The sequence below is a fragment of the Eulemur rufifrons genome, chromosome 15 (assembly GCF_041146395.1).
Source record: "Eulemur rufifrons isolate Redbay chromosome 15, OSU_ERuf_1, whole genome shotgun sequence".
In the NCBI taxonomy this organism is placed as follows: Eukaryota; Metazoa; Chordata; class Mammalia; order Primates; family Lemuridae; genus Eulemur; species Eulemur rufifrons.
Window position 1 is genome coordinate 101,389,991 of NC_090997.1, and position 10,556 is coordinate 101,400,546.

Genomic DNA, 10,556 nt, shown 5'->3' on the forward strand with positions numbered 1-10,556 from the left:
GGACAGCTCTCTCTGGACTGGGGGCCCTGGGGACGGAGGTGGGCGACGGCCAGCAGTGGGCAGGCCCGGCTGCGGCAGGAAACAGAGAGTGGAGCTGTGAAATGAGTTCTTGCTAGAATGGTGTGTCAGTGTCAAAGAAGAGAATAAATAAGTAGCTGTCAAAGGTCAAGTGGTATCAAAGGTCCCTTCTGTGACAGGAGTGACTATGAAGAAATGCCTCTGCAGAACGGCCAAGCCATTCGGGCCAAGTACAAGGAGGAGTCCGACAGCGACTGAGCTCCTGGCGGGCGGCGCGGTGGCACGGCGCCCGGACCTCTTCCTTTGGTGACCGTTTCCTGACCTTCCCCAGACCCGCTTCTGTTCAGACTTTCCTTATGAGCAAAGATTTCCTGGTCCTTATTTGTTTACATGTTTTCAAAAGGAAAACCAAAACTGAGGGCAAATTTAAATGTTGGGCCAAATTTATTGTCAGGCTGGCTACATTTATTTGGGAAGAAAGGTTTGGATAAAGAGTTTAAACAGCCAAATGCTTTTTAAAAGACTTCAGATGAGAGAGAGCATGTTTTCAGTGGTGAGGAGGAAATGACCCTTGTTTTCAGTAGAGTGAATTATGTACTTTCTTTTCTTTTTTTTAAATCATTCACTAATTCCAAGTTCATGGGCAGCCCCTGTGACTAGCTCCACAGCCAGTGGCATCATTCTTCTTTCTTCCTTTCTCCCCTTCCCCATGGTATTGGGTTTTTTTTGACCCTTTAAACTCAAAACTCAAGGGGAAGCCTGTTTCTGTGGCTGCCTCGAGGGAAAGTCCTTCCTTGAAGCGTGGCGTCTGAAAGGATTGGCAACTTGCGGTGAAGCATGTACGTTGTGACTTCTCCGGGGAATGGTGGGTGGTTGGGTTCCGGCCCTTCACCGTCACCAAAGCAGAAGTAATAGTGTTGTGGAGCTCTGAGGAGGGTTTGGTAAGTTGAATAGGGAAAGGCTAAGATAATTAACAAGCTACCAGCTCCTGTGAGGAAGGTTTTATTGCCATGGTGTTTTGCAGGGGCCTGTGTGTGTGCCGTGCACGTACATACATGACCGTGTGGCTGTGAGAGAATTTCCCTGTGGTTGGGGTGGGCAGGAGGGGAGCATTACCATGCCAATAAATAGCAGTTTCTGCAACTCTTGAATATGAAACCCCATAGAGCTTTATTTTTTTTTAACAAAAGGTAAATGAATGATTTATATAATATTATAGATTCTTTATTGTCAGAAAGTTTTTCAACTTTACTTTTGGAAACTAGATGAAAAGAAAGTAAAACATCTTAAGTGGCTTATGGGAAAACATCTCTGGGTAGAAGGTAACTTGCTTGGAAACCATTTCCTGTCCTCCATGAACCACACGGGAGTGAGGTAAGCTGCACTGCTCTGTGGAAGAGTCTTTGGCGCTGCTGAATCGGAGCATCATACACGGCCCTGGAGGGTTTGCAATTTCTTTTGGTCAGGGACTCAACACAGAAGTCTGGTATAGATGTCTCCTTTGCTTTCCCCTTGACATGCACAGTAACGTCTGTCACTATTAGCGTATGTAATCATTGCCAACCTGACTGACGCCATCATGGCCAACAGAGGTCCAAAAGAGAACTGTTGCGCTCTGCAAGCAGTACCTACATCTCTTCACCTATGCATTGACTCTCAGATGACCATTCAGAGCTACAAATTATTGTCCACTTAGGTAGTGCCGGGACCTTAGTGGTGTTCATGAGAGACTATTCATTATGGCTTCGTATCCTTCTTTTTAATTTAAACTTTAATGATAATGTACCTTTAATATGGATTCTATTCACATTTGTTTTTAAAAGCCATGTAAATAGGAATGTTTGGATTAAAACAACGATTATTGCAAGAGTAATTCAAGGTTTACATGATTTTTACATTTGCAATGAATATGTGATGACTTTTTTTGATTCTGTGTACTCAGAGGTATTGAAAAAATTTTCTGTTACCAAATTTTACAACTTCTAATACTACTATAATTTTTTATAAACTGATGAAGTCTTGTGCTGATGAACATACTCTAATATGTGATATAGTTTATAAGTTTTAATCATTATAAAGTAATTGTTCATGATTTGGAATGTTATTTATCAGTACATGTAAAATAGTTGAGGCATTTAACCATACACACAATGGAACTGTTTAGAACTTGTCTTTGTCTGGTAGTGTAAATATAAACCGATGACTAGTATCTTCATACATTAATTCTTCATGACCTCAATGAAATGAAAAATGTGGGATTATTTATTTACTTTTCATAACTAAGTTGGAAACAAAAAAAGTACAACAAAAGTACTTAAAAGGGGAAAATGGTTCTTTATTAAATCATGAATTTTCAATTTCTCTTCCCTGGTGTATCATAAATGTCAACATATTATTAATACATACTCCATGTAAAAATTTGGTTACAGTATGTAGCATTTAGCATGCAGAATATGTGCCATAGGTGTTAGGTTAAAACACTAAAGTCTGCCAGAAACTTTTGACAGTAGCAAGAGAATTGTTTTTCTTAGGGGATTTAAAGTTTTGCAAACTTAAATTATAAATTCAAAGGGCTGACTTTAGTTCTTTCATGGTAATGGCTTGAATAACATCATCTTTGGGATATTCTTTATACTGGTCCAGTCTAGGGCAACCTGGAAGATGACCAGAAATGTTTCTGTTTCCCTAGGGAGAGCTTCATTATCCATATGGATAATAGGTCCACTTGATTTATTATTAAATCATTACAGCAGTGAAGTGGTGCCATTTTCTCTCCCTTAAGCCCCACTGGAAAGGTGAGAGAAGGGGATAGATATAAAAATATATTCAGAGTTTGTAAGATTATTACTGTACATAATTATAGATTGCGATAAAAGTTTAGCTACATTATGTAAACCCAACCCACTAAATGGGCAGGTTACAAAGACAAATGTCACCAGCTTCAAGTATTTCATTATTTACTGAAGGTACAGTATGTTCAATAGGTTATATTATGTGCTAACTTATTTCCTGAGTCCTTTTCACAGGAAAAACACAGATGCTCATAAAAGGGATAATTAAAAGAGAAGTCTCTATGAACATTTAGTAAAGACTAGACTTAAAACACTAAAGTGAATTTGTATTTTGAGGGTTTTAGAAACCAGTTGCCTTAGAGGTTAGACTTTTTAAAAAAAGACAGAAATCTTTTTCCCAGGCCAAAGGGAAGTTGCTTTTGTCTGTGACATCTTGTTATGCTATTTTGATTTGACGTGTTAGATATACTGGTAACTATACCACCAAACTATGAAACAGAAGGATTTTCTGCTACTGAAAACTGCCTTTTTACAAAAAGACTGTACATATTTGTAAAATAAAACACTAAACTTTAAGCTCAGAAGGGAAGGTAGAGCTCTGTATTTAACTGTGGGACTGTGTCAGTGGAGCACGGTGGTGCCTGAGCAGAGTGGTCACTGTAACCAGTCGGGCAAAAGTGAATAAATATTTACGGCAAACTCACGTTTTGGGAATGACTTCATTCTGACACTACCTTTCTGGTAAATGTTAATAAATTTTTAATATTCAGTTCTTATATGTATCTTGACTTGTTTGCTCTTTGTGTGTGGCGTTAATTTGGCCTTTCAGACCTGAGTGTCTGATAAAAGGTCTTTAAGAGACAGGAGCAGGGCTTCTTTCATTTCGGCAAGTAGACAGGGAGTGTCTCTACTGCCATGTCTGCAAGGCCGAGGGAAGAGCTGACAATGAAGATAAGACCGGAGTTTGGGGCCCACCTCCCTACTTACGTGGATGTGTGACTTTAAACCAATCTGACAACCTCCAAACACATTTTCTGATTTTAAATAACTACATAATTGCTGCGGACACAAAATGAATGATTGTGAAAGCACTTTGTAAAGTACTAGAACAGTTTGCAATTGCTCCTGAAAAACAGAACACGGGATTAAAGTTGTGGTGTTACAGCTTTGGGCCAAGAGTAAGTTAGAGCTCTCTGGCTTAAGGAACAGTAATTGGCTTGCGACCCACCCACTGCCACCCCTTAGCCTCTAGAAGAGGGAGCGTAAGAATGACAGGTATGATGCCCAGGGGTAGGAATCTAACCAGAACCTAGCAGAGCTGTCGGGATCCTGGTCCCACAGGTGAAATGAGTAAGTCGTCATGTTGGAGAGGACCAAAGCAGAACTTTTCTTTTATAGATGCTGAAGTCACTAACTAAATATGAAGAATTCATGTGATACTATGTAGACCATGAAGAACACAACAGACTTTAAATCTGAATAATTTATTCTAACAAAAGTATAAAGTATGGAAAATTAGTGTATTTGAATCATTTCAGAGAGTAGAGCAAGTTTCACATTAGCAGATTTCAGTTTTTAGCACCTTTGAAAAGAAATATTCAGAGTTAAGACAAGTGGCAATACAGGCTTCAGACCACGCACTGCAAATCATTCATTTGACTGACGGTGCACAGTTCATGTAACGGTGCAGTCGTTTGGGTTTTTGTTCTCTATATTTTGAGAGTGCCACAAAACACTTAAAGAGAATGAGAAAAGTGTTCATTTGAATTCATGGTTGGTGGTTAGAATATGGAAAAGAAATGTTGAGACAGAGGCGAAAGGTCACAGGCTGGACGAGGAGGTCAAATGGACAGTCCAAAGGCGCTGACAATGCAGTACATGGTCTTGTTCTCCCATCGCACGGTACAGCTCCCTGGGGAGGACAACAGAGCATTTAAATGAGGAAAACTGGGGAATCTGACGTTCTGATTTCTCACACTAAGGCCAACACTCAAGTACCAACCTCTTTATGGTACATGAAGAAGGTTGGCAAGTCTCTATAATAAAAGGTTTTAAAAGGTGACTAATAAAAACACTTCTCTTAGCATGGTCCAAGAAGGTACTTGAAAACTTTCAGGGAAAATGCACATGACTGATGTTACAAACACGATGTTTGGAAACCATACCATCAGTAGAGCTGTCCCAGAAGCAGGAACTTGCTGTGTGTAGTCCAGCTCCATTCTTCTGCATAATTACACAGGTCACTTAAATTAAAACAAACTTTTATTACAGAAATCCACTTGGCAACATGGATGTTGTTTTGCTCACTTTTTGCATATATAAGTGGGTCACATGATTGATGTTCATGTTAAAAAGTATAGGAGTAGATTGCCATGTCCTACCATAGTGACAAAGTACAGATGCTCCTTGACTTACAATGGGGTTATGTCCCAATAATCGCATAGTAAATCAAAAATATAAGGTGAAAATGCAACTAGTATCTTGATAAACCCATCATAAAGTCGAAAAATTGCAAATCAAACCATCCTAAGTCGGGGACCCTTCCCTTCCTTTAACACGTGTTCTAAAAGCATCTGACTGGAAATCTTGTAAAATCCTGGGTGGCTGCGACTGTACCAACAGCCAAAAGGGCCAAGTGTATGGTAAGTAACCTACTCCCATCAGGAACTTCCTCTGAGGTGAGGAACCGAATTGCCATGTTAGCCATCTTTTCTGGCACTGGACACACTCTGGTCAGTATTTAAAGAACCACCACCAAAATATACCAGAAACAAAAATCCATTACCAATGTATTTAAATGGTTTTCCCAGCTTGGTGAGTTGGCTTAAAGTTTGTTCTACTACGTTTGTGGTCCACTGGTTGACTTTGCTGTGTTGGTAAGCGTTACCGCCGATCGCACTTTCTATAGCCTGGGAAAGCACAAAGGGGTCACAGTGAACGGCAGGCACCCAGACGCCTCCCAGTTAGTAACCGACCTGAAGAACTGATGAAATGAAATTTACGTGAAATGTGCATTTATTTTTAATCATGAGGACTCCTTTGCAAATACACCTTTTGATAGTTATATTTCATTTAAATAAGTTCTATATTTGTTTTAAAAATTGATAATTGTATACTCTGTCAAATTATTTAAATGTTTTGACCTAATAACTGGATTTAATTTTCACTGCTGCTATTAATTCTTACAGATAACACACTTTTCCCCCTGAGGCTAGATATTTTACTTTCCCTATTTCTTTCTTTAAAAAAATTAGATACTTTTAATCTAATACTACCTTATACTAATACTAAGATGAATTTTTATTGGTTATTTATACAACTGAAAACATACAAACCTATCCAAACAATTGTACATTCAAAAATACTTCTTTAATCTAGCATTTTCTGGGAATATGTTACCACATAAACATTTTTCTGTTGAAGCCAGTGGTACAAGGTTAAATTAACACTGCAGTGTCACCTCCTGTTTCCATGTAAGCTGGAAATGCTGCCTGGTAACCAAGTCAAAGATAATGCAGAAAACGACCAAGTTGAACCAGACTTTCCAACAAACCAACTCCACTTTTCACAGTTCTGGTATGATTCACCTACCTTCCTGCTCCCTACTGTGTTCCACATGAAACACTGTCCATTTAGAAAAACAATGAAAAGCAAACGGTTACAGATGCTGCAAAGCAACCAGAAAATCATGCCTGATGCTGAATAGTGCAAAAAATCATTTTGCTTTTGGATACTGTTCACAAAAATAGGTTGTGTTTCTTTATCTAGCATTAGTCAGTAATTTGCATTACAGCCAATTCTAAATTACATATGGGGAACTTAAACTTCAGATCATCTAATGACTTTGTTTTAGCAGACAGCTTCAATATATGTCCTCAGTCTTACCCAGGGAAGGCCGGGAAACTGACTAGGTAAACCCTCCTGGCTTCATTCCTCCCTGGCTCCCCTGGCTCCCCTAGCTCCCGGTGCCAACTCCCTTTACTTCCTCACACATCCTCACACCCCCCTCAGAGGTTTGCTGCGTTAACCCTACGCCTGCTCATTCTTCAGATTTCAGCTCTGAATGTCCCTAGACTCACTCGGTGGGTCAAATTCGCCTTTAAATGCTCTCGCAGTGACACACAGCAAATGCAAGCTGACGTTTTGCAGTGATTATTTGGTAAGTGCCTGTCCCCCACACTGTAAACTCCAGGAGGGTGAGGACCATGTCTGTTTTGCTCACCAGGCCGCTACGTGCTCCCTCAATATGTATTTTTGGAATGAATGAATGAAAAATATCCTTTTTGTCTCTCATCCTCCTCATTTATGGGAGGTACTGTGATTGATAACAATAAAGTGTGTTTAGGAATGTAAGAAAAATAACTGAGCAGGCCCCAAACTAGATGAACAGGTCCTGAATAACTGGAAGTTGATCATTCAATTTTCTTCTACTCACTCTACGTTAAACACTGGAAACGTTTATTTGTATGCCATGTGTCTTTTATGCCTAAAGGTTACAGAATCAAGCCTTGATGACATTCAGTGATAATGCTATCTATATAAAATTCTGTTTGATTTAAAATATATAATTTATGTAATATGGGAATAATTCTTTTCTAAATATTCACTGAAGTAAAAACTGTTATTTGAAATGCCAAAACACACAGGCTCAGTTGAAACAATTCCAAGATAGTATTTAAAACACATTATTTTCTCTCACATAAGCCATTAATCACTTAAAAAGCAGGCATTTCTCCTCTTACCTCTTTTACAATGTTGCTCACTTCATCCACAACAAAAGCAGTCTGTAAGGAAGAAAATTTAGTTAAGTTTGATTTATTTAAAGGATTTGCTTTCACTGCATTGATACATGCAAATTTAGGTAATGAACATAATTTAGAAATGAAGACCTTAGAGATAATCTAATGAGACTGTTCAACTTAGGCACGATGAGTCCTCAGAAACCAGGGGACCAGAATACATGTATACAATTTAAAGGTTTTTTGTTTTAATCATACCACAATCTAAGACTTCACTTTAAACTAGAATTCAGTCTGCCATTCCATTTCAACTGGCTGCTAGGATCATTCACCAATAGAGAATCTTAAAGAGTTACTTTTGTATAAATTAACTGAAGCTGCTTAAGCAATCCAATTTAAAAATGTAATTCTTTCCTGATGTAAACTGATTAGGGGGCTGAAACTTAAAAAGGTTTTTTTGTGGTTTTTCTGTTTCTTTTTTAGCCACCATTTGTCATAAAATTACAATGATTATACTATTTCTAGGTAATTTTTTTCTTTTCTAATATCTGATTACAGGACTAATAACCAGCTGCTAGCACAGCAGTTCTCCACCAGTGTCAGATGACTGGGGAGGTGGGCTGCCTGCAGTAGTCTAGTTTTCCAGGAGTATAGTCTCCTTCCTTTCCTTTCTACATATGGTAGATTTGAATGTGTACAAGGTCATCCTGAAAATAACGTCAGGCACTTACTCGCCTGCCAATGTGCTCTTGACATGGAAAGCGTTTCAAGTTACAGCCGAGTCCCAGGAAAGGTACTTAGCTCTGGACATGCCTTTGAGAGGACAGCCCTGGGCCTGCAGTCAGCAGTGCCCTGGTGGAGGAAAGGCAGAGCCCTGCTGTGGCAGTGAGTTTTCCCTCCTGCCCGGCTCCTGCCCGGCTCCTGCCCGGCTCCTGCCCACTGTAGACCGGCCTTGCTCTAGCAGTCCCCTCTTCTCTTCAGGAGGATCAAGAGCTGACTGCCTGAAGCCACCTCACTTGCTATACTCAGAAGTCATATTTGGAAAGAAAACCAACTCACAGAATTAATGAAAATTTGTAGTATCTTAGAGATTAAATCATTTCTGGAAGTTTAAAGGATCTTTCCAAGTGACTAAATCACAAAGGAAGGTCCCTGTTTAACTTTCCACATACTTAAAGTATCAAAAAGGTTGAGGGACATTTTAAAGAACTTTTAGTGGAAAGTCTTTAGAGCAGTTGTATTGAATCCAGTGGACAGTTTAAGCTTCTATGAAAGGATCTGAGAGTAGAGTTACAAAGGCCCAGGAATCTACACAGACTTAGATATGCAGAAAAAGCTTAGCTGAGAGGCTGGCAGGAGGACCTGCCTACTACAAGAGTCACGTTCTCAACCTCCCAGGGTTTACATCTAGTGTAAAATACAGATCACTCAGTTCAGCCTTTTCATTTTATAGACATGAGATTGAGATCTAGAAAAATAAAACCGCTTAGCCACCCTATTTGTGAGAGCCAGAATTAGAATGCTGTATTAAGGATGTTCTCTTACATAGCCATTTCCTTTTTAAAAAAGTTTTACTCGATATTACCATTATACAAGCCATTTTCCAATATTATATTAGTTTATGGGGAAATGCTAGCTGCTAGCTGCTCCTAAACCTTGTCTCATCATTATTCACTTGGTTGCTATCAGCATTCAAGCACTGATTATGACACTGTCATGTAAAGTTTGTACTAATAGGAAATCAGACCAAGACTGAAACTCTAGGGAATCAGTCCTTAAGCCTTAGTTTTATTTTCCCTCAAAACACTCTTGCTGAAACTAAATTTCAAAAATGGTAAGATAGGAGACCTTACCGAATTTATCTATAGTTTTTATTTTTGACAGACTGCGTACTAGGATTCTATCTGAATTTCAACAAGGATGAGTGACGATTGTTTAATAGCAGCGTCCATCAGCCCTACTCCCTGCTGGCTCTAACAGCCACCGTTAGGATGAGTAGCTTCTCCCGGCAAATGATTGTGTGCTTTACCCTACTTCTTCATTGAGGCATAAGACACTATTTTCCCCCACAAGAATGGGCTACCCTGCTGACATCTCCAACTGAAGTGAAATGTACCACTCATTTGCGGTGGCCTCGGTGGGAGAACAAGGTGCGGGACAGAGACAAAGGCGGGCCCCCTGCCGCGCATCCCCGCCAGGGCGGACAGCCTGGACGTCCAGCCGTGACCGAGGGGCCGGGGACGCGCGGGCGTCACTCCGCACTCCCGCGCTAAGCGTCCAGGCCTCGGTCTCCCCACCACCGGCGCGGGGCAGCTCTGCGGGCTGGGGCCGGGGGTCTGCACGTCGGAGTAGGGGCGAGAGTGATGTCATCCTCCCGGCGTCCTCCGCTGCCGGCCGCGGGGCGAGGCCGACCCCGGCCCGGGGGGAAGACGCCCGGCGCTGCGGACTCAGGCCCTCTCGCAGAGAACCGCCTGGGACCGCCCCGCGCGGGACGGAGTCTGGTTCCCCTTCCCGCCGCCCGCGGACCTCCCCGAGGAGGAAACGGTGGCGATGCCGGGGAGGGCTGGGCGCCGGCGCTCCGGAGCCTCTGGCCGAGGGAGGAGGGCAGCCAGGGCTTCCCGGACAGGACCGCGTGTCCATCCGCGCCCAGAACTCTCGGCCTCCACCCTTCCCGTCGCCGAGCGGGCGTTACCTCCTCAGTAGCCTGGTAGTCTTCCATCTTTCCTCAGCGCGTCGCCTCCGCCTCCCTGAATAGAGCGGATCGCGCAGGCGCACTCAGGCCCCGCCCTTCTCCTGAGCCCGCCGGCCACGCCCAGAGTAGGCCACGCCCTTCCTCGCCTTGCGGCCGGCTCGGCGCCCCAGCAGCGCAGGGCGAGGCGGGGCACCCGGAATAGTCACCCGGCGTCCCCGGGGAGGTGGTGGTCTCCTTGGGAACCCGTGAGGGTGGCCAGGCAACTCTCTAAACCGCGGCGACAAAAACAAAACATGCACAAAAGCCAGTCCGGGA

General features: G+C 42.1%; 2 protein-coding genes across 5 annotated transcripts in view; one reads left to right on the forward strand and one right to left on the reverse strand.

The window, feature by feature from the left end:
- Window positions 1–3,586, forward strand: part of TMEM181 (transmembrane protein 181) — a 69,651-nt gene extending 66,065 nt beyond the window's left edge. For both annotated transcript variants that reach the window (XM_069489182.1, XM_069489183.1), the window contains exon 17: window positions 198–3,586. In XM_069489182.1, coding sequence (XP_069345283.1) covers window positions 198–276 — 79 coding nt within the window. In that variant the 3' untranslated portion in view covers window positions 277–3,586. The remainder of the gene's footprint in view (window positions 1–197) is intronic.
- A 692-nt stretch (window positions 3,587–4,278) lies between these two features.
- Window positions 4,279–10,300, reverse strand: DYNLT1 (dynein light chain Tctex-type 1). 3 transcript variants are annotated; one of them, XM_069488277.1, is made up of 5 exons: window positions 10,242–10,300; window positions 7,553–7,594; window positions 5,596–5,719; window positions 4,976–5,033; window positions 4,279–4,722 (listed from the first exon to the last, which is right to left on the reverse strand). In XM_069488277.1, the coding sequence occupies exons 1-4, from the start codon at window positions 10,266–10,268 to the stop codon at window positions 4,978–4,980; spliced, it is 249 nt and encodes an 82-aa protein (XP_069344378.1). In that variant the 5' UTR covers window positions 10,269–10,300; the 3' UTR covers window positions 4,279–4,722; window positions 4,976–4,977. The 3 variants fall into 3 exon arrangements, with proteins under 3 accessions (XP_069344378.1, XP_069344376.1, XP_069344377.1); XM_069488275.1 differs by having other exon boundaries at window positions 4,976–5,053; XM_069488276.1 differs by lacking the exon at window positions 7,553–7,594 and having other exon boundaries at window positions 4,976–5,053.
- Between the last annotated feature and the right edge of the window lie 256 nt (window positions 10,301–10,556).

Bases quoted from the DNA above. Each gene is read 5' to 3' on its own strand.
- DYNLT1 (XM_069488275.1), bottom strand. From the start codon at position 10,268: ATGGAAGACTACCAGGCTACTGAGGAG. The intron at 5,720-7,552 runs GTAAGAGGAGAA...GTGCTTTCCCAG, and splicing joins TGAGCAACATTGTAAAAGAG to GCTATAGAAAGTGCGATCGG. The intron at 4,723-4,975 runs GTATGGTTTCCA...TGTCCTCCCCAG, and splicing joins CTGGGACAGCTCTACTGATG to GGAGCTGTACCGTGCGATGG.